The following is a 20056-nucleotide window of genomic DNA, read 5'->3' on the forward strand; positions in this document are numbered from 1 at the left end:
CTCCCTCCCTTCCTGCCTCCCTCCCTCCCTCCCTCCCTCCCTGCCTCCCTCCCTCCCTCCCTCCCTCCCTCCCTCCCTCCCTCCCTCCCTCCCTCCCTGCCTCCCTCCCGAACAGACGCTGCTCGACCCGGCGGTGCGGCGCCTAAGGGCCGAGTGACGACGCCTCACGCGTGGAGTAGGCTCCATCACGCTGCTCACCCAGTGGGCGGACCAGGGCGGGCTCGAGGCGTGCCGCAAGGACGGAGAGTGGGTGTTCGTTCCGCCGGTGGCGGGAGGCATCATCGTCAACATCGCAGACTGCATGATGCGCTGGTCGAACGATGTGCTGCGCTCGACGCCGCACCGGGTGCTCTGTGGCCCTCGGCCACTCTCTCCCACTCTCGGCTCCTCTCGGCCACTCTCTCGGCCACTCTCGGCCTCTCGGCTACTCTCGGGCTCCTCTCGGCCAATCTCGGCTCCTCGCGGCCACTCTCGGCTCCTCTCGGCCAATCTGCTCTCTGATCTGTGTGAGCACAGGTGCTCTGCGACCCGCGCCGCGAGGGCGAGGAGGTGCCCGCGCGCTACTCGATTGCCTTCTTTTGCAACCCGAACAAGGCGACGCTCGTGCAGTGCCTGCCCGGCTGCAGCGGCGAGGGCAACCCGCCCCGGTACGCGCCGATCAACGCCTTCGAGTACATCACGCGCCGGCTCTGCGGCACCATCGACGATCCAATTACGGGCCAGGGACACCGACGGGGCGAGTAGGCGAGAGGGCCGGTGGGGAAGGAAGCTGGCATGCAAAGTTGAGGGTCACGCCACGTCGCCAGCGCTGTGTCGACAGTTACGCACGTGTGATGCGCCCAATGTGTTGTATTTTCCTGTGTACATTGAGAGGGGTGAACCGCGCCATCCTCTCGACAAAGAACCTTGTGCACAAAGATCGCACGGGCGGGAGCGACTGTTCCTTTTCACCCCCTCCTTTTCCCCTTTCTATAGTTCTGGTCTGTGGTCAGTGGTGTCCGGGGGGCGGGGGGCACCCCCGTATCGGATCTGTACTGGGATATGTCCCCCAGAATATCGACGCGGATATGTCCCCAGTGCCCAGAATATATTCCAGTACGTACTTTTAGCTTACTCTCTCTCTCCCAGTAAAGTCCACCCCGGGTTTCGCCCCCCGTAAACCCGCGGGAATCGCCGTAACGCGGTCACTCAGCCAGACCACGCTCGCCCCTTCACGTGAACGGCACAAAGTAGGCCGGCCGCGGTTTTAGCCCGTTTAGCCCGTCGTCGTCTCCGCCCGTGTTCCCCGGCTTGGCACGCGAGGCGAGGGCCACAATGTTGGCGCGAGGCATGGCCCGGGCCCTCTCAGCAACCTCGGCAGACACAGCCGACGTCGACGCTGGCTTTGAGCATGCACACGGCCTTGAGGTTCGGCATGACCCCGTACTGCGCCCCTCCCAACCCTAGCCTGACAGCTGAAGCCCGCTCACCGAGCAAAAGCCCTTGCACCACCGCAAGGGCGGACGCCGCGAGTCTTGCCAGTCCCTCACGTCGCGTGCACTCCACCACTCTCAGGTCGAGTTTGACGACGTGGTCATGTCGTTCCTCTTCCTGATTGCCGTGTGGGTGGGGGGCAAGGCGGCGGCGGGTATGCGGATGCCGTCGCTGGTGGGCGAGCTTGCCGTGGGCCTTGTGATGGGGCCGCCACTCCTCGACGTTGTTCCGCTCGCCGAAGCGCTCATGCTCTACGGAGAAGTCGGACTGCTGCTGTTGGTGCGCCGCTGCCGCCCCTCCGCCGTGCGCCGCTCCCAGTGGACGCCAGGCATCGGAATCCAGAAGGCGGCTGCGGCGAGCTCTGAACTCCTGTCCACCCGCAGCGCACAGAGAGCGCTGCGACACAGCCACCGACGGAATCTCATGCGTCTGCGCATGCCGGCGCAGGTGCTCGAGGCGGGCCTCGACGCCGACCTGCCAATGATGCGCACCGTCGGCCCGCGCGGTGTCGCAATCGCCCTGTGTGGCACCTGCCTGCCCGTGTGCATCGCCGCCGGGCTTGGCCGCGCCGTGCTCGGGCTCGACCGCACAGATGCCAAATCCTAGCCCTGTAACTGTGAGAGGCAAGCATCCCCGTGTCCTCCCGGTGGTCCGCAGTGCGATGGACAGCTGCGCTCACGCCGCGTGAGCCCCGCCTCCTAGTCGAGATGTGTTCAGACGCGCATGGCCACGCCAGGGCTGCAGCACCGCACGCGAAAACGCTACCTTTGACCGCCGGCTCCCACCGGGTAGGCTCGACCCTCTCGCCAGCCTCGCCGCGGGGTGCACGCTTGCGCCCTCCTCCATCGGCATCGCGCTCAACGTGCTCCGCGCCGCGGACGCGCTCAACACGCCGGTTGGCCAGCTGATCATCGCCTCCGCCGTGCTGGACGACGTGATCGCGCTGCTGCTGCTCACTCTGCTGCAGGCGCTCGGTTCGGACGCCTCGCCCGCATCGATGGTCGCGCCGGCGGTCGCCTCGGTTGGGCTGATGGCGGCGGCGGTGGTCATCGCAAAGCATGGGACCCCGCGTCTTGTCCGGCTCGCCGAGCGGGTCGCTCCTGCGCAGCTGCGGAGCGGGGGCCGTGCCGCCGAGGAGCGGGCGCTGCTGTTGCTGCTGCTGCTAGTCACGGCTGTCTTTGTGCCTCTGGCGCGCGCCTTTGCTCCGCTGGAGAGCTGGAGAGCCTTCGAGACGTACGCCGCGACGTGCCACGCCCCCTCTAGGCGCATTCGCTCGGGTCCAGTCATTTGCTCGGCGCTTTTCTGGCCGGGCTTTCCTGCTGCACCATCCCGCGGCTGCACGACGCGTGGATCAAGCAGGTCAAGCGGCTACAGTCGTGGCTCGTCAAGCTCTTCTTCGCTGCCACGTGCGGATTCATCGTCCCGGTCCGCTCCTTTGCTTCCGCCACCGTCTTTGGCCGTGCCGCACTTTTCAGGTGCTGCGGAGCTCGATCGCACGACCGAATCACGTCGCCACGCCCACCCGCTTCACCCCCTCCCCCCACCCCCCTCCCCGCTCCTTCCCCAGCTGCGCCGGCCTCGGCAAGCTCGCGTCGGGCTTGCTGGTGGTACCTGCATCGCGCGCCAATGTGTTAACGGTCGGCCTCACCATGGCCGCGTGGGGTGAGTTCGCTTTCATCGTCGCGACCGCCTCGCTCAACAGCGGCCTGCTCGACCAGACGACCTTCGCCGCGCTGCTGCTCGCGGTCCTCGCGTCGGTGGTGATTGCGCCGGTGCTCGCGCGCGCCGCCCTCCGCGGCTCGCAGAGGCGGAAAGAGCGCGCCATCCTCGACGCCATCAAGGGGGGGCGACGAGCTGGCGCGCGCGCGGGGCCGGTGGTGGACGTGTCAACAGCGCCCGTCTTCTTTCGGCTGCGCACGTCGGCGCCACCAGCGTGGGGGCTGAGCGTGCGGCTGATGGATCTGATTCGGCAGCACGGCCTCGAGGCGCGCGTGCAGCGTCCCTTTGCACTTGGGATCTGCGCGGGGATCCAGCTTGATGCAACAGGGAATAGCTCGGCCCTTACCCAGTGGTCCTCCGCACGTTGCCTCAGGTCCTCGACTTTCGCTCGCACCAGTACGCTTCGGCTATCCTCTTTGAGGTCCGCTAGTATGGCCTAGAGATCAACAGAGCGAGTTCTCCAATATCTCGAGCAATGTCTCCCCGCAGGTCCACCTCAAGGATGCCGACTTGCGCGCCCCGCCGACGCGTGCTTTGAGCGCCGACGACGAGGCGGTTGTGCGGCGGCGGCAGTCCGACTTGCTCGCTATCTTTTCGCCCCTTTGCGGCGGAGGAGGCTCGTGCGTGCTCGAGCGGTGGCTCCCGGGAGAAGCGCTCGCCTCGCGGCTGCCGCGCGCAGGGGTAGAGCCGGCGCAGTCGCATCTCGCGCAGGCGCTCGAGGGAGAGGAGGACACGGACTTCGCAGAGAGCTCGTACAAGTGTGCTGCCCGCTCGGCGTCGCGCGACGCCTTCTCCCTCACGGGTGCCGGGACTAGGCTTGGCGCTTTTTGTGGCGGTGGCGGCGGCATGGGCCCGCCTTCGCCGCGGATCGCAGCGCCGGCTTTTGCACGGGGCGGCGGCGGCGATCGTGGGGTTGACGCGGTGATGCCTTCGTCTCCGAGGCCGCCAGAGTTACACACGGAGCTGACTGGGGAGCCGCTGGTGCGTCCCTCGCGGCGCGGCGATTCGCTTCCCTCGCCCGACGAGCGCCAGTTCGTCTGAGCCTGTACGCGGAGTGTGTATCCCTCGCATGCTTACTTCGGTTTCACCGAGAGCCGCTCTTTGTAGTCTCGCACCGGAGTGCTGAGAGTCTCTTTCCCTTGATTATTGTTGTAGTTGTGTGTATCTTGTCCTGTTTGCGCTTCTATCTGTGGCGTGATGTATCGTTTTAGAAACTGCATTCCACGACTCCCCGGCAGGAGAAAGCAGAAACCCCTGCCGCCGCGTGGCTGCTTTTGCGCGCACAGCGCCCAGCTCCGCTTCTCCGCACTCCGGTCTCCGCTGTATACGGGGTGTGGACCCTGAGTTGAACAGGGGTTGTGCGCCAAGCCCTCCTGCTCGGCTCCAGCGAGTAGACAAGTGTTACCATCAACAGAGGAGAAGGATCTGACCTCAGGGCTGATGTGACCAAGCGCTGGTAGCGTGGTTTTACCTCACACCCATGGTCTCACAGTGTGCCGGCAGTCGCCGAGCAGTGTCGCTCACACAAGCCGCAGCACAACTGACTGAGGGCCAGTGAGGGCGAGCCCATCGCTGTGACAGCTGTGGCAGCCGCACAGTGGGCTGTGCCATCTGTGCAGAGTGTGTGAGCAGCAGAGGAGCTTCACTCCAGGCTTCAGGCGCAAAGAGCTGCATGCCACCGAAAGCGCTGTCGAGGTTCGCCGAGCGCGGCGAAATCGGGGGACACCGTCACCGACGAGCGCGTTGGAGTATTCACTCCGGACAAAGACGGGGACACAGCGGACGGTGCGGGGTGTGTCCCCGTCATAGCGGCGAGGCGCGGGACCGTCTGTGGCGAGGTGGGTCGCGGCCCCGGATTTTGTTTTCTCACGGTCCACACCCTCTACCGCTCCTGCAACACCTACCTAATCCGTTGCGGATACGCTGCGGCGAGAGGGCCGAGCACCGCGCACCTTCTGCCGCCGTTCCCCCTTTGCTTTTTTGTACATGTCATCACTGTCACTCATCGGACGCACATCTCGGCGCGGCCTCCTAGGAGCCCTTGTCAACGCACAAGCCGGTCGGGTTGTCAACGTCACACGTCGCGGCGCCGCCCGCCTCTGCGGCACTGTCCACCACCCCCGAGGCCTCCGCGCGAACCGCGCCTCTTGCCTCCGCCTCCGCCCCTCCGCCCTCGCCGCGCCCCGGCTTGCCTCCATGGCGCATGACGAGGAGAGACGTCGCCGCAAAGACGCGACCGCGCCACCAGTCGACCGCATACCGGCTGCCTGCGTGGGAGAGCACGTGAGCTGAGGGACGAAGAGTTGAGTGTGCGTCGGTACTGGCTGCCGGTGGAGACGCGGGGAGCAGCTGAGGGTGCGGAGACGGGGTCGCGCAGTGTCGAATGCAGCTGCAGCTTCGAGGCGTGGCATCTGCTAAGAGAAGGCGCATCTAGCGGCATCCAAAAGGAGTGGCATCGAGCGGAGTGGCATCGGGAGAAGGGCTGTCAAGCATCTAGCGCCGGGCTGCCCTCCTTCTCCGCCGCCACCTCGAAGCCGCACGCCTAGGTAGGTAGGTAGGTAGGTAGGTAGGTGTTACCTCACACTGTCTAGGCAGAGACAAGGAGGGCCCCCGCACACACGAACCCACACATACAGAGAGAGGGACGAGTGCACGCATTGGGCATCAGAGAGCCATAAGTGTCTGTTGTTGCCGCACGTCTAGGGAGGTAGGGAATGAGGTGAGGAGCAGCCAGAGGCTCGGACTGGGACGCCAGGTCGGTATGGGTGGACGCGAGACAGGAGATGACGGTCACATTGGAGCGACACGCAGACACACACAACTCTCACAAGACACTCCGCCAGCTGCCTGCGAGCAGTAGTTGTAGTAGGCGACAAGCACCCAGACTCGACGCCAGGCTAGTGAGCGGGATGAAGGTGTGGACCCAACGGCTTGGAGAGTGGTGCTCTTGGGAAGAGGTTCCGCTCCCCCCCGCCGCAGGGCGCGAGACACACGGCTTGGAGCTCTAGCGGGACGAAGGTATGGAGCTAGCAGCACGCCTGCGAATGACAAGCTGGCGGGCAGGGGATCAAAAAGCGGCTGTGGACCGCCCGCCCCCTGCCACGCCGCACTCGCCTCGTACAAGCCGACGGCCGCGCGATTGCTCTTCTCCACCTCGAGCAGGGTCGGCCTGATCTCGGGCAACCTCGGGTCATCTCGGGCAATCTCGCCCCGTCTCCACCTCGAGCAACGGCCTGCATCCCGCCGATTCGAGTACCCTCTCCACCAGCCGGCGGCCGAGGCGCCGCCGCCTGCTCACAGCCACACTCGTGAACACACACCGTTCGGAACCCTCTCTCCGTTGGCGGCCGAGGCGACGGTGGCGCCGCTCGGCTGGTGCGACTGCGAGGTTTGTCAGTAGCAGCGCTCGGCCACCGTTGGCGGACGTGGCGGCGACAAACCCGACCAGCCTAGCAGGTAGACGAACAGTTGCTGTCGATGTACATCGAGATGAGCCGCCGATGCGGCGCCGCCTCCCGTCTGGCGCCGTGGCCTTGAGGGCGGTGCCAGAGCAGATTATCGCGCGGAGACTGGCAGCCTGTTCGGCCGAGAGCTGGGAAAACGCGATTGCGCGCGCGTTATTGAAGCCTCGCTCGCGGCCGAGCGTGCCGAAGAAGGCGCGCACGGTCAGGGCGACGGCAGGCTCGAGGTCGGCTACCTCGGCCTCAGAGATGAGCACAGACGGTGGCGCAGCAGCGGCTTCGGAGGCGAGCGGACCGACCAAACGGCCGGCTCGAGGCTGCGTGCTCTGCCAGGAGGGGAGCCAGGCAATGAGGGACAGCATATTGGTACTAGCTAGCGGACGTGATGCCACAGCGGTGTGGAGGACGACAGACAACGCTGCATTTGCTGTGACCTGGAAGATTCTTAGACCTGGAAGAAGGACTCTTTCTCGATTTTTTTTTTTTGAGAGCGCCTTCGTTGTTAATAGTACAAACCCAATGGTCCTCTGCGAGCGGTCCTTTTTTTTTGGCACGACAAGGGCGCGGACTCGAAGAAGAATCACGGAACGCTGTCACGTGCTTTCTTTTCTTTCTTTCTTCGTCCTTCCAAACAAAGTCTTCTGATAAATGCAGAACAAAAAATCTCTCTAAATGCAGTATGGAAGATACAGTTGTACAAAGAGACGGAGGAGCAACGAGCCTACGAGCGCCCTGGCGTGAGCCGAAGACAAACCCTGCTCCGTGCAGCGCAGCGTGTCAGAGAAGTAAGCGCCGACAGGAATTTGTTTGTCCGACGCCGAACCTTGTGCTATTTTGCCGCGCGCGTATGTCTGAGAGAGAGATTTTTGAAAACCAACTCTTCTTCTTCTATGTCTGTGCCTGCCCGCAAGCCCCGCCGGGAGTGCTTCACTGCGTCTGGAAGCGTCGTCCGCGCCCCGACCGACTGGCTGGCGCGCTACCGCTGCCCGCGAGGCGATGCTCCAGCGCCTGCGGCTGCACCCTCTGTGCTTGAGGTTGCACCCTCTGTGCGCACGGCACCACTGGCCTGCTTCCAAAGCGGAGAGTGGATTGAAGGCCCGCATTTTCACGAACGGCCATACAGGCCGATGGACGCTTGGCAGAGTTCGTGTGACCGGCACGGCAGCAGGCGGCAATACGGTAATTGGCTGTGGAGATCACACGCGCCAAACTGTGAGCATGCCGTGTCTGACATCTACTCCCTCTCATTGTGCGGTGACATTGCGGCGCGGAACAAGGTCACCAACATTACCATAGTCGGCGACAGCTTAAACTTTCAAATGTTCGCCTCCCTCGTCCTGACCTACGGCGACAATTCGAGTCAACCCTCAGAGTCAGATCAATGCAATCGACGACGGCCAGTGGTGTCGGCCATGCTCTGCCGAGGACGAGTTCGCCTCCGATACATTCGCAACGACCGGCTTATTGAGAAAGGGGACATCCAGAAGGGACCGTGCGAGTATTGCTCTTCGTTTTGGGACATCATCTCGCGATCAGACGTTGCTCTCTTTAATCGCGGCAGTCACTACGTCGATCCTGCCACACTTCTCATCGAGACCACAACTTTTGCCAGTCGACTGAGCTCCTATCCTCACGTCGCTGCTTTTTGGCGAACCACCCTCCCCGGTCACCCTGGCTGCGATCGATTCACGACCCCAACACCCTCGACAGAACGCTTTGTCAACAGCCCGCTGCCATACCACTGGGATGAATTCGCCTCACAGAATAGTCTGGCGGTTGCGGTGCTGCGCAAAGTGGCTCGCCCGCGCGTGTCGATTGTGGACATCTACAACTTCACCATCGGACGGCGCGATCGCCACCAGGGGAAGGGCGACTGCCTTCATTATTGTCTGCCTGGCCCGCCGGATGACTGGGTGCGGCTCTTTATCTATGCGTTGAAATTACGGCAACGTATCACGTCACCGCTCTCGCTGCCGCATAACACATCAGCAGTCTTTCGCGCATAACAAAGAAAAATAGAAAGGTTGAAAGACGAAACACCCACACTCTGCTCTTCTTTCTCCCCTTCTTGTATGCTTTGCACATCGCGTCGACTCCCTTTATTCGCGTGAGCACCACCCTTGGTCAATACCACACTACGTGTGTTGCACCCACCAGAGAATTCTAAAGGTTCGACTGACTATTTCAGCGGCTGCGATGAGAGGAAACGAGACGACGTGGCGATGGACCGCGGCGCCGAGGCGGACACGAGGCGGTCCACGCGGGTGGAGGCGGACACGCTGGCGCCCCGTGACATGTTTGGGCACGTGGCAGTCACGCCGGCGTCTCTCGCGCCGTGTGCTTGCGCATGGCACTCTCGCCGCGTGCTTGCGACTTACTCCCTCCGGGTCCCCTCGGGCTCGGGCCTCGGCACGCCTCCGCTGTTTGACGACTCGAACCCGGCTTCCCCGTGCACAGGCCAGCCTGCCAGCCATGCCCGGGCGTATCGTCGCGGGCCCCCCTGCCCAAAAAGTTGGAACCCAGTGATGGTGAGTGCACGCGCGCTTGGCGGCCCGCCGAGTGCACGCGAGCTTAGCACCGGCGCAGGATCCCTGAGCTGCTCCGACGCGGCCGTGCTGGCGGCGGAGCGTGGCGAGGAGGAGGCGGTGCTGGCGTGGCTCGAGGGCGGCGGGCGGGTCAACGCGACGTACGAGAGAGGCGGCTTGAGCGGCATCACGCTGCTGATGGGCGCCGCCTCCAAAGGCCACGAGCGGATGGTCGAGCTGCTGCTCCGGCGTGGGGCGGATGTCAACCTGCAGAACAGCCGCGGCGACACCGCGCTGATGGACGCCGCCGTCAGAGGCCACGAGCGGGTGGTCGAGCTGCTGATTCGGCACGGTGCTGAGGTCAACCTGCAGGACAGCGTCGGCTGCACCGCGTTGATGCTCGCCGCCCACCACGGTCACGAGCGGGTGGTCGACCTGCTGATACGGCACGGTGCTGAGATCAACCTGCAGAGCAGCGACGGCGGCACCGCGCTGATGCTCGCCGCCCACAGCGGCCACGAGCGGGTGGTCGACTTGCTGATACGGCACGGCGCTGAGGTCAACCAGCGGAACAGCGACGGCGGCAAAGCGCTGATGATCGCCGCCCTCCAAGGCCACCCCGCCGTCGTGCATCGCTTGCTTCGGGCTGGCGCGGATACAAAGGCTCGCTCTGCAGACGGCTGGTCCGCGCTGGAGATCGCCAAGGAGAAGGCGGCCAAGGTGCTAGCTACTGCCGACGCCGCCAGTGCTCCTGAAACGGACCACGCCGGGTGCGTGCGCGCTCTCACAGAGCACGCAGCGGCGCTGAGGGAGGCGCAGGCGGCTGAGAAGGCGGCCGAGAAGGCGCTAGAGGCCAAGAGGCGGCGCGAGCAGCGCGAGCGGGAGGAGGCGGCGGCGGCGCGAGAGCGCGAGCAGGCGGCACGACAGCGCGAAGCAGAGCGAGCGGCGGACGAGGCGCGGCGAGCGGCGGACGCGGCGGCGCTGGAGGAGCAGAGGCGAGCCATTGCGGCGGAGGCGGAGGCGAAGCTGGCCGCTGAGCGCGCGGCAGCAGAGGAGACGCTGCGGGCGAGGGAGGCGGAGAGGCTTGCGGCGGAGGAGGCGCAGCGAGAGGAGCAGCGGGCGGCCGCGGCGGCGCGCAAAGCCGCTCAGGCAGAGGCAGCGCGGCGCGAGAAGGAGGCTGCGGACAGGAGGGCGGAGGAGGAGAAGGCGAGGCGGCGCGCAAAGGCGGCGGAGGCAACGGCGGCCAAGAAGGACGCCAAGGCGAAGAACAATAAGGCCAAGAAGGCGCCGTCTGCTTTCGCGCTCGAGGAGGAGCGGAGGGCGCGGGCTGCGGCAGAGGTTCGCGCACAGGAGGAGAGGGCGGCGCAGCTGGCTGCTGAGCAGGAGGCGGCGAGGCGGGCGGAGCGGGAGGCGGCAGAGCTAGCGGGTGCGGCAGAGCGGGCGGCGCTGCGCGAGGATGCGGAGCTGGCAGAGGCGCTGCTCCGGTCAGAGGTGGATGCGGAGGAGGCGCTGGCGCGTCGGGTGTCGCGGTGCGAGGAGGCGGTGAGCAGTGAGTCGACCGGCGGCGGCGGGGACTTGCCGCGGCGTGTCGATCGGCTGGAGGCGAGCCTCGGCGCGGCGACCGAGGGCAGCCTCGAGGAGCGGGTCGGCGCAATCGAGCGCTTGATCGAGCCGGAGGCGGGAGAGGCGGCGGAGCAGCATCTGCCAGTCACCGAGCCGCTTGCTGCCGTCTCACTAGCCGACGCCGGCCTCGACACGGGGCGGCCGGCTGCCCCCGAGTCCACGATGGGGGGCGAGACCACGTGCATCGTGTGTTTCGCGAGAGTCAAGTCGCATGCTGCGGTTCCGTGCGGGCACCTGTGTGCTTGCGGGCCATGCTCTGAGCTGATGCGAGAGTGCCCTTACTGCCGCGAGCCAGTGATGATGTGGATGGTTCCGCGTCCGGTCTAGGCAGAACCGCATCGCGAGGCTGCTGAACCCAGCTCCCAGCTAGCTAGAGACGCTGACTCAGACTCTGATTGGGTCGCGCCGTATGTCTTTTGTGAGCCTTGGGATAAGCTGAAGACAGCCAGCGTCTGGAGGACTGCGACTGGAGCCGCTTCTGCCACGGCGGGGTTCTGCGCGGTGTCGCCGAGCCCACACCTCCAAAACTCGCCCCCGTGCAGCGAGCTGGATAGCCGTGTAGACAAGAAAGACACCTCATCGGAGGGGACCCGCCGCCGCAAGTCGCGCCTGAAGTATGGCAGCGAGGACTTGTTCTGAGGCGTCAGAACCTAGCAGCGATTCCGCCCTCGCTGTGCCTTGCCGCTAAGCTTGGCCGCTCGCTCCTACGGCTTTACTCACAGCCAGAACTGTGAAGAGCTTGCCTCTCAGTAGCAACGTGCTCGGCAAATGGCCGCGCCTCAGCCCGCTCGGCGCGGGTCCACGGGTCGATCGAGCCGTCCCCAAGCAAGATTTGAGCCATAGTTGGGCGGTCCCTGTGCGACACGTCGGCCGGCGCATCCACCTAGCACTGACGCTGCCACCGGTGGTGCGGAGTGCATTGCCGTTCTTAACGGAGTCGCCTAGGCGGCTCCGGTGGTGAGCCTGTGTGTGTGCCAGTCCGCGCCAGTCTGCGCCCTTGTCGTGCCAGTGTGCTGTGAGAGAGGCGTGTTAAGAATTCTTTTTCTCGTTGGAGTTTTGTTGTAAAATTCTCGTTGGAGGCGCCAAATGCCTGAGTCAGTGTGTGGCACGTCGCCTGCCGACGCGCCGCTGCTTGGGCAGCGAGTCGAGCTCGGCGGGCTCTCCTCCCGCCCCGAGCTGAACGGGCAGCGGGGCGAGGCGCTGAGCTTTGAGGGCGGGCGGTACGCTGTGGCGCTCGAGGGCGGCGGCGAGAGCGTGCGGGTGCGGCCGGGTAATCTGTCGCCAGCGGTGTCGAGCGGTGGCGTGGCAGTCGCCGACGAGGTCGTGGCAGCGGCTGAGCGAGGCGAGGAGGAGGCGGTGCTGGCGTGGCTTGAAAGTGGCGGGCGGCCTGACGCGACGTACAAGAGAGGCAGCGTGAGCGGCATCACGCTGCTGATGCCCGCCGCCGGCGCAGGCCACGAGCGGGTGGTCGACTTGCTGATTCGGCGCGGCGCTGAGGTAAACTTGCAGAGCAGCAAAGGCGTCACCGCGCTGATGGGCGCCGCCTTCAACGGCCACGAGCGGGTGGTCGACTTGCTGCTGCAGCACGGCGGTGAGGTCAACCTGCGGGACAGCCTCGGCTCCACCGCGCTGATGCACGCCGCCTGCTTCAACCACTCCGCCGTCGTGCGGCGCTTGCTGCGGGCGGGCGCAGACACGGCGGCGCGCAGTGCGAACGGCAAGACGGCGCTGCAGTTTGCCAAGGAGCAGAGCCACGCCGAGTGCGTCGAGGCTTTCAGGCAGCACGTCAAGGAGTCGGTCGTGGCGGGACGGCCCACTGCGGCGGTAGCCGGCGGCGCAGGCGCAGGCGGCGTTTCCTCCGGCGGCGCTTCCTCGGCTGGATCGAGAGTCGCGAAGACGCCATCTCCAGATGTGGCGGCGGAGCAGGCGTCGAGCGGTGTCGTGGCAGTCTCCGATGAGGTCGTGGCAGCGGCGGAGCGAGGCGACGAGGAGGCGGTGCTGGCGTGGCTCGAGGGCGGCGGGAAGGTCAACGCGACGTACGAGAGTTACTCCGAGAGAGGCGACGCGAGCGGCCTCACGCTGCTGATGAAAGCCGCTGTCCACGGCCACAAGCGGCTGGTCGAGCTGCTGCTGCAGCACGGCGCGGACATCGATCTGCAGAGCAGCACCGGCACCACCGCGCTGGTGGGCGCCGCCCTCCGGGGCCACGAGCGGGTGGTCGACTTGCTGATTCGGCGCGGCGCTGATGTCAACCTGCAGAGCAGCGAGGGCGGCACCGCGCTGATGAACGCCACCACCAACGGCCATGGGCGGGTGGTCGACTTGCTGATACGACGTGGTGGGGCGGAGATCAACCTGCAGGACAGCGGCGGCAACACCGCGCTGATGTACGCCGCCGCCCACGGCCACGAGCGGGTGGTCGAGTTGCTGCAGCACGGGGCGGAGCTCGACCTGCAGAACAGCAAAGGCTACACTGCGCTGATGTTCGCCGCCAGCCGCAACCACCCCGCCGTCGTGCGGCGCTTGCTGCAGGCGGGCGCAGACGCGACGGCGCGCAGCACGAGCGGCAAGACGGCGCTGCAGTTGGCCAAGGAGAAGGGCTTCGCCGAGTGCGTGCGCGCCTTCGAGGAGCACTCGTCGGCCGCAGCAGAAGCAGAGCGGGAGACGGCGGTGGCAGAACCGGCCGCGGCGGCCGCACGCGAGGTGGCAGCGGCTGCGGAGGCGGCGGAGGCGCGCGATGCTGCCGAGGCGGCGCTGCGCGAGGCTGTGGAGGCGTGCGAGCGAGGCGACGCCGATCTCGAGGCGCTCAGGGCGGTGATCAACGCGAACGTCGAAGCCGCCGACGGCTCGGAGGCGCTGCGGGCGGCGCGGCGGCTGTGCGACGAGCTGGCGGAGCGAAGGACCCGCGAGGCGAGGGCGCTGAAGCGGCAGCGGCAGAAGGAGGAGAAGGCGGCGGCGAGGCAGGCGGCGGAGGAGGCGCGGGCGGCGGACGAGGCGCGGGCGGCGGAGGAGGCGCGGGCGGCTGAGGAGACGCGAGTGGCGGAGGAAGCGGATCGGGTGGTAGCAGAGATTGCGGCGGCGCGGGCGGCAGAGGAAGCGGAGGCGGCGTCGCGGGCAAGGGAGGAGGCAGAGGCGAGGGCAAGGGAGGAGGCGGCAAGGGAGAGGGAAGAAGCGAGGGAGAGGGCGGCGACGGAGGCGGCGGCGGAGGCGGCGGCGGAGGTGGCGGCTGTAGAGGCGGCCGTCGCGGCCGTGGCGGCGGCGGAGGCTCAAGAGGCGGCGGCAGCGGAGCCGTCGGCAGCGGCGGCGGCAGCGGTGGCTTCGGCGAGTGTCGCCACCCTCGCCGCCGCCGCCGCGCCGCCCGCCGCCGTCCCTCTCGACGAGCTCATCGCAGCGACGGACGGCTTTGCCGAGGCGCGCAAGGTGGGCGAGGGAGGCTTCGGGCGCGTCTACCGCTGCGACGCGCTGCCGTCGCTCCTGCGCGTCGCTTGCGGGTTCGCCGTCAAGACGGCGCTGGTCGGTGTCGGCGCCCAAGGCCTCGCCGAGCTGCAGAGCGAGGTGCGCACGCTCAGCGCGGCGTGTCACCGGTCCCTGCTCCCTCTCCTCGGCGTCTGCTTGGCGCCGGCGAGAGCGTGCCTCGTCTACCCCCTCTGCCGCGGCGGCAGCCTCGAGGACCGCCTCTACCGCTCGCCAGCCGCACTGCAGCGGCTCCGCATGCTCGGCTTCGAGACGCCGCCTCCGCCGCTCTCCTCTGCCGCACGGCTCCGCGTGCTGCGCGACGCCGCGAGCGCGCTACATTACTTGCACACGCGCTCTCCGATGATCCTGCACCGCGACGTCTCGGCGGGCAACATCCTGCTCGACGAGCGCGGCAACGGCTACCTCGCCGACGTGGGCCTCGCGCGCGCGGCAGACGCGACGGCCGGCAGCAATGGACAGGTGTCGCACCTGTCGACGCAGCGCCTCTTCGGCAAGCTTGGGTACATGGACTCGATCATTTCGCAGAGCGGGCAGGCGTCGCAGCTGACCGACGGCTTTGCGCTCGGCATCACTCTGCTTGTCGCCCTGACCGGCCGCGGCGCCGTCGGCCTCCTCGACGAGTGCTACGCTGCCCTGGAGGAGCCCGACACCGCGAAGGAGGGCATCGCGGCGGCCGACGCGGGCTGGTCGGCGGCGCAGGCCGAGGAGCTGGCGAGGCTTGTGGTCGGGCTGGCGTACGAGAGGAAACCGAAGCGGATGCCGCTCGCAGACGCACTGCCGCGGCTGGAGGCGCTAGTCGAAGCAGCGGGGGAAGTGGGTGAGACGGCTCGGGCCGAGGAGCGCCAGTGTGACCTCTGCTGGGACGCGCCGCGCTCGGTCCGCTTCGCGTGCGGCCATGCGCTGTACTGTGAGACGTGTGCGCCGCGCGTGCTGGAGCGCGACACCAACTGCCCGGCTTGCCGCAAGCCGGCGCTGCCGCTCGCCGCAATTGGGACACAGGTGGCAGAGCAGGCGACGTTTGTCCACCAGCCGCCCGCTCGCGCTGTGCCACACCCTCCGCCCGCTGGTGCCGCGGCGGTGGTCGGCGGGCGAGGCGGGCGAGGCGGGCGGGGAGGGCGGGGCGGGCGGGGCGGGCGGGGGAGGCCGCGGGGCGAGGGGCGGGGCGCTGGCAGCTCGTAGCTCATAAGACATTACCGGTAGTACGTGAATGCGTTTTGCATGTTTTATCCCCCACGCCGGTGCGGCCCAGGGTGTGTGCGTGCGGTGACTGCTGATATACGATTACACAGTACGCGATAGCGTGTGAATGCTGCGAATCGTTAAACTATGAATGATCGTGTGAGCCGCTTTTGTTTCGGCGGCGCAGCGCGTGGTTTTTTCTCATCATAAATAGCGAACGACTCCCTCTCCTCGCATGCCTCTCGCGCTGCGCTGCGGGCCCTCTTGCGCCGTTCGTGGGAGTTCGGACATCTCGTTCGAGTTGACACGCGCTTCTCCAACCTCTCTCGCTCTCTCTCTCTCGCTTGCGCACTTCCCCCCCCCCGACTAGTCGGCACGAAGCGCTTCGCGTGCTTTGCGCTCTCGAGCTCGGCCAGGCACGCGTTCCTCGCCCATCGGGCGCAGAAGGCGAGCATGGACTCCATCTCCTTGCGGCCGCCTACTCACGCGCGGGCCACCCGTGAGGAGCCGCCGCGCCGGCGTGGGTCGCGCGGACGGCGTCGGCGTCGCGGCCGCCCGTGTTGGAAATCGTGATGTTGTTCATCGTGAAGCCGAGCGTGAAGACGTCCGCCTGTTCACGCCGCGGTATTTGAGGAGCACCGCTACACTCTGAAGTTCGGCCGGGTGGTCTGCAGACCCCCCCCCCCCCCCCGAAGCAGCAGAGGCTCCGTGGGGTCGCAAAGTCGACGCTGGGAGTCGCACTCGTCAAACCATCGCAGCACCACGCGGTCCGCACGTACCGCCCACATCCGCTCCACCGCTGAGAAGGCGCAGATCGACCGCCGGGCCGCGTAGTCGGCGTTAAGGAGCGGTTTTCGGAGCCGTACGAAGAGGTCCCAGACGGGCGAACATGCGGTTTTTCGATGACCACACGCGATGTGGTATCTGGTTTTTGCTAAAAACGGGCCGCCTAGTGCAGCATCACTAGTAAAACACGCAACCACACTGAGAGCTCCACACTAGCCGGTATAGGCGAGCCCCGGCGGCCTCACCGTCGCCGCTCGCGGCGGAGCCGACGGCGGAGCCACGGGCCGCCAGGGTGCAGCTGCAGGAAGTCGAGAGTGCCATCAAAGGGACTGCGGCAGAAGACGCCCAATCTTGCTGCGCAAGAACCATGCGGTGTGCGTGGCATTACCAGGGCCAGAGTGAGCAGGTGGCGCGGTCTAATTTTTCCTTTCGCGTCAACGGACCGCTGGTTCCTCCATTCCGACCCGAAGCGGCCCGTTCTTAGGAGCTGCACAACGGCTTGAACTCTCTGACCCTAACCCTAACCCTAACCCTAACCCTAACCCTAACCCTAACCCTCGGCTGTGGGTCAGGCTGTGCTGTATAAGGCGCGCGAGGCTGGGTGCTTTGCTACCTTGCTTGTGTCTCCCGTGGCCGGGACGGTTGGTTGGGTGGTGGGGGTGGGTCGTTCGGTGGGGGTGGGTTTCCTCGCCTCATCAGCCGGGCCGTGAGGTGGGTGGGGCTGGGGGTGGGTGGGTGGTTCCAAGCCTCAGCCGGGCCGTGAGGTGGGTGGGGTGGGTGGGTGGTTCCAAGCCTCAGCCGGGCCGTGAGGTGGGTGGGTGGGTGGGTGGCTCAAGAAGCTCGTGCACGTGAACGGAGGTCCAGAGGCACGTGGTGTGAGAAAAAACGAAACGCTGGTGGGGGCTGCCATCGCCGCCAGCCACTCTCGGCCGACACCGACCTCCTCTGGTAATGCTGGTGCTACCTCTCATCGCCCATACGTTCGCCACACCGGGCCGCTCTCCGGTCCTGCGGCTGCCGTCCGCCGCCAGCGTGTCGGGCCGGCTCGATGGCGCGCAAAGTGCTGCCACGCTAGCTGAGGAGAACGAGCTGCTGCGGGCGCGCGTGGCGGAGCTGGAAGAGCGTGCGGAGTCGACCGAGGGGCTCTGCGAACTGCTCGACGACGGCGGCGGCTGGACGTCCTCCCTCCGCACGCGCGCCTCGTGGCTGCTCGGGCTGCTCGTGTGCCAGAGCGCATCTTCGCTGGTGCTGGTGAGTCCACGGAGGGTAGTGCTGGTGGCCCCACACGTGCACACACACGCTCCTCGCGCCCGGGGCGAGCCGACACGGAGGCCCGCCATCGCGAGGCGCGGCGTGTCGGACCTTCGAGCCGCCCCTCTCACCCCGCACCTGGAATCATCAGCACCAAGTCGGGTACGCGAGCAAGCCAACGCGCTGCGAGAGAAGCCTGCTCCGCCCTCTGAAGACGCAGTCCACACCGCCTGCTCGCACCGAGCCACCCTGACGCAACGGCTCTTGCGATGTTGCGATGTGCCGCGCCCAACCACGCCAGGCGGAGAACGAGTCTCTGCTGCTCGAGCACCCGACGGTCATCTTCTTCATGACGATGCTCGTCGGCGCGGGCGGGAACGCCGGCAACCAGGCGGCCGCGCGAATCACGTGCACGACATGCCTACGACACGTCCACGACACGTCCACGACATGCCACGACATGCCCACGACACGTCCACGACACGTCCACGACATGCCCACGACATGCCCACGACACGTCCACGACATGCCCACGACACGTCCACGACACGCCCACGACACGTCCACGACACGCCCACGACACGTCCACGACACGCCCACGACACGTCCACGACACGCCCACGACACGCCCACGACACGTCCACGACACGTCCACGACACGTCCACGACACGTCCACGACACGTCCACGACACGTCCACGACACGTCCACGACACGCCCACGACACGTCCACGACACGTCCACGACACGTCCAGGCGGCAGTGCGAATCATCCGCGGCCTCGCCACCGGAGAGGTTGATCCGCGGCCGACGCAGCGCACGCGCAGCATCGTGTCGGACGAGCTGCTGCGAGCGGCGGTGCTCGCCTTTATCCTCGTCGTCGCCGGGTTTGTGCGCGTCGTCGCCTTCGACGCAACGCTCGCCGCCCTCTAGATGCCGGGACACCCCCCACCTCTCCCCATCTTTCGCGTCGCTCGGCGCTCTGAACGCAGTGCACGCCGGGACTGTCTTCACACCGCCGGCATTCGCGCTCCAGGCTCGCCGATGCCGCCGCCATCTCCGCCTCCCTCTTCCTCATCGTTAGCACGTCAGTTGTGCTCGGCACCCTACTCCCGCTGCTGCTGCAGGCCGCAAAGATCGACGCGGCACACGCGTCCACCACTATCCAGGTGGTCATGGACGTGCTAGGAGTGCTAATCACCTGCTCCGTCGCCCCTGTCGTCTTTGGCGCCTTGGCCACGTAGGGGCTGTCTAGTTTTTCGTCCCCAGACGGTGTGCGGCTGTACGCTCTGCGTGGGTCATGGTCAGCGTGTGCTGGAGTGAGACTGGCGTAACACGGTAAGGTTCGCGAGCGTGGCAATAGCTCCACACACGCGGCGAGCGGCGTAGAGCGCCTTAGCCCTTACGTCCACATCTTTAAAAAGATAGTAGGATAAAGCCGATCGCGTATTTCGATCGCACCGTATGCGACGCGTGACTGCCCGGGTTCTCGCTGATTCGCTCGGTTCTCCGCACGCGGCGCGGCTCGGTGGCCCGCCAGTTGTGCGTACGAGGAAGTAATTACTATGAACCAGACCACGAAACTTTCTACACCACACCATCTCACACCACACACCAATCACCATGGTCCATGCTCGTCACATGTGCGACTGCGCACACTCAAGGCAATGCCAATGGCGTCCGATGGTGAAGCAGTGAGGCGAGCTTAGATGCTGAAGAGTCCAAAGCGGCGCAGCCGGTTGAGGCGTGGTTGCTCGCCCTGCAGGGAAAAGTTCGTGGGACCCCGTGGCCACTGTGGCTTGGCGCTGCTGACAAGCGGCAGGCGGGTGCCATTATCCAAGACCGTGGGTCCGGCCTCGCCTTTGCTGTGCCGCCGCTGCGGAGTGGGCGGTTGTGGGCCGTCGATGTGCGCGAGGGTGAAGGGGACCGGCATGGGCGCAAGGAAGACGAAGGAGAGAGAGGTTTCGAGAGGCCTTGTTGATCGCGGTGGCAACTATGACTCCTTGTCTGTGAGAGGCGGCTGGAAATTTCATCTTATAACGTTAGTCCTGACGAAATAATGGCGGGCACTGAAGTAACGGACGGAGATCAGCTAGAGAGCGTCACATGTGCCCCCCCCCCCCCCCCGGGTACTGCACCGTGCATTCGCTGGTGATCCCCGGCCCGGCCTGCGCCGGATGCTCGCTCGCCCAGTTGGACGTTTGGCACACTAGTAAAGGGGTGATTACACAGTCGGCGTTGAATTCTTCTCCCAGTGTACTAACAACATACCCAGTGTCGTGCGAGGGAGCTTTGTTGTAAAATTCTTCTCCGTTGTGTACCTGTGTTAGTGCCAGTGCGCACCAGTCCCTTGCCCTCGACCCTTGCCCAGTGTGGGAATTTCCTCGTAAAATTCTTCTCCGCTGGTGTACCTGTGTTAGTGCCAGTGCGCGCCAGTCCCGCTGCCACCTCCGACGGGTTAGGTCGGTTCTGCGCCCCTTGGCGCCTGTGGCTGTGCATGTCCCGCGTGCCCGCCCGCCAAGGCTGGTGCCAAGGCCAATTCAACTGCCAAGGCTGGTGCCAGG

At 66.1% G+C, this 20056-nt stretch overlaps 7 protein-coding genes across 7 annotated transcripts in view; 6 read left to right on the forward strand and 1 right to left on the reverse strand.

Moving 5' to 3' along the window:
• The window catches only part of EMIHUDRAFT_447879 (hypothetical protein), a gene marked incomplete at its 5' end in the record, with an annotated part of 3773 nt that extends 2885 nt beyond the window's left edge, over positions 1-888 (forward strand). Inside the window, 2 exons of the mRNA XM_005770297.1 lie at positions 203-265; positions 517-888. Coding sequence (XP_005770354.1) covers positions 203-265; positions 517-744 — 291 coding nt within the window. The 3' untranslated portion in view covers positions 745-888. The remainder of the gene's footprint in view (positions 1-202; positions 266-516) is intronic.
• Positions 889-1314: 426 nt separating this feature from the next.
• Positions 1315-4233, forward strand: EMIHUDRAFT_195896 (hypothetical protein; the record flags this gene model as incomplete). The annotated part of the gene is made up of 7 exons (XM_005770298.1): positions 1315-1407; positions 1555-1994; positions 2266-2653; positions 2737-2898; positions 3060-3464; positions 3566-3613; positions 3682-4233. 7 exons carry the CDS (start codon positions 1315-1317, stop codon positions 4231-4233), a joined length of 2088 nt encoding a protein of 695 aa, XP_005770355.1.
• Positions 4234-5168: 935 nt separating this feature from the next.
• Positions 5169-7015, reverse strand: EMIHUDRAFT_447880 (hypothetical protein; the record flags this gene model as incomplete). Its single annotated transcript, XM_005770299.1, has 6 exons — positions 5169-5455; positions 5521-5602; positions 5700-5734; positions 6307-6361; positions 6426-6482; positions 6676-7015. 6 exons carry the CDS (start codon positions 7013-7015, stop codon positions 5224-5226), a joined length of 801 nt encoding a protein of 266 aa, XP_005770356.1. The 3' UTR covers positions 5169-5223.
• A 528-nt stretch (positions 7016-7543) lies between these two features.
• On the forward strand, positions 7544-8659 carry EMIHUDRAFT_195898 (hypothetical protein; the record flags this gene model as incomplete). Its single annotated transcript, XM_005770300.1, has 2 exons — positions 7544-8012; positions 8127-8659. 2 exons carry the CDS (start codon positions 7544-7546, stop codon positions 8657-8659), a joined length of 1002 nt encoding a protein of 333 aa, XP_005770357.1.
• A 5520-nt stretch (positions 8660-14179) lies between these two features.
• On the forward strand, positions 14180-14890 carry EMIHUDRAFT_61503 (hypothetical protein; the record flags this gene model as incomplete). The annotated part of the gene is made up of 1 exon (XM_005770301.1): positions 14180-14890. A coding segment is annotated over one exon (711 nt), but the record flags the coding sequence as incomplete, so codon positions are not given.
• A 144-nt stretch (positions 14891-15034) lies between these two features.
• EMIHUDRAFT_308457 (hypothetical protein) lies at positions 15035-15457 on the forward strand (the record flags this gene model as incomplete). Its single annotated transcript, XM_005770302.1, has 1 exon — positions 15035-15457. One exon carries the CDS (start codon positions 15035-15037, stop codon positions 15455-15457), a length of 423 nt encoding a protein of 140 aa, XP_005770359.1.
• Positions 15458-17194: 1737 nt separating this feature from the next.
• Positions 17195-18736, forward strand: EMIHUDRAFT_195902 (hypothetical protein; the record flags this gene model as incomplete). Its single annotated transcript, XM_005770303.1, has 4 exons — positions 17195-17494; positions 17796-17855; positions 18288-18379; positions 18529-18736. The coding sequence occupies 4 exons, from the start codon at positions 17195-17197 to the stop codon at positions 18734-18736; spliced, it is 660 nt and encodes a 219-aa protein (XP_005770360.1).
• Positions 18737-20056: the final 1320 nt, after the last annotated feature.

Source organism: Emiliania huxleyi (genome assembly GCF_000372725.1).
Source record: "Emiliania huxleyi CCMP1516 unplaced genomic scaffold EMIHUscaffold_4, whole genome shotgun sequence".
In the NCBI taxonomy this organism is placed as follows: Eukaryota; Haptophyta; order Isochrysidales; family Noelaerhabdaceae; genus Emiliania; species Emiliania huxleyi.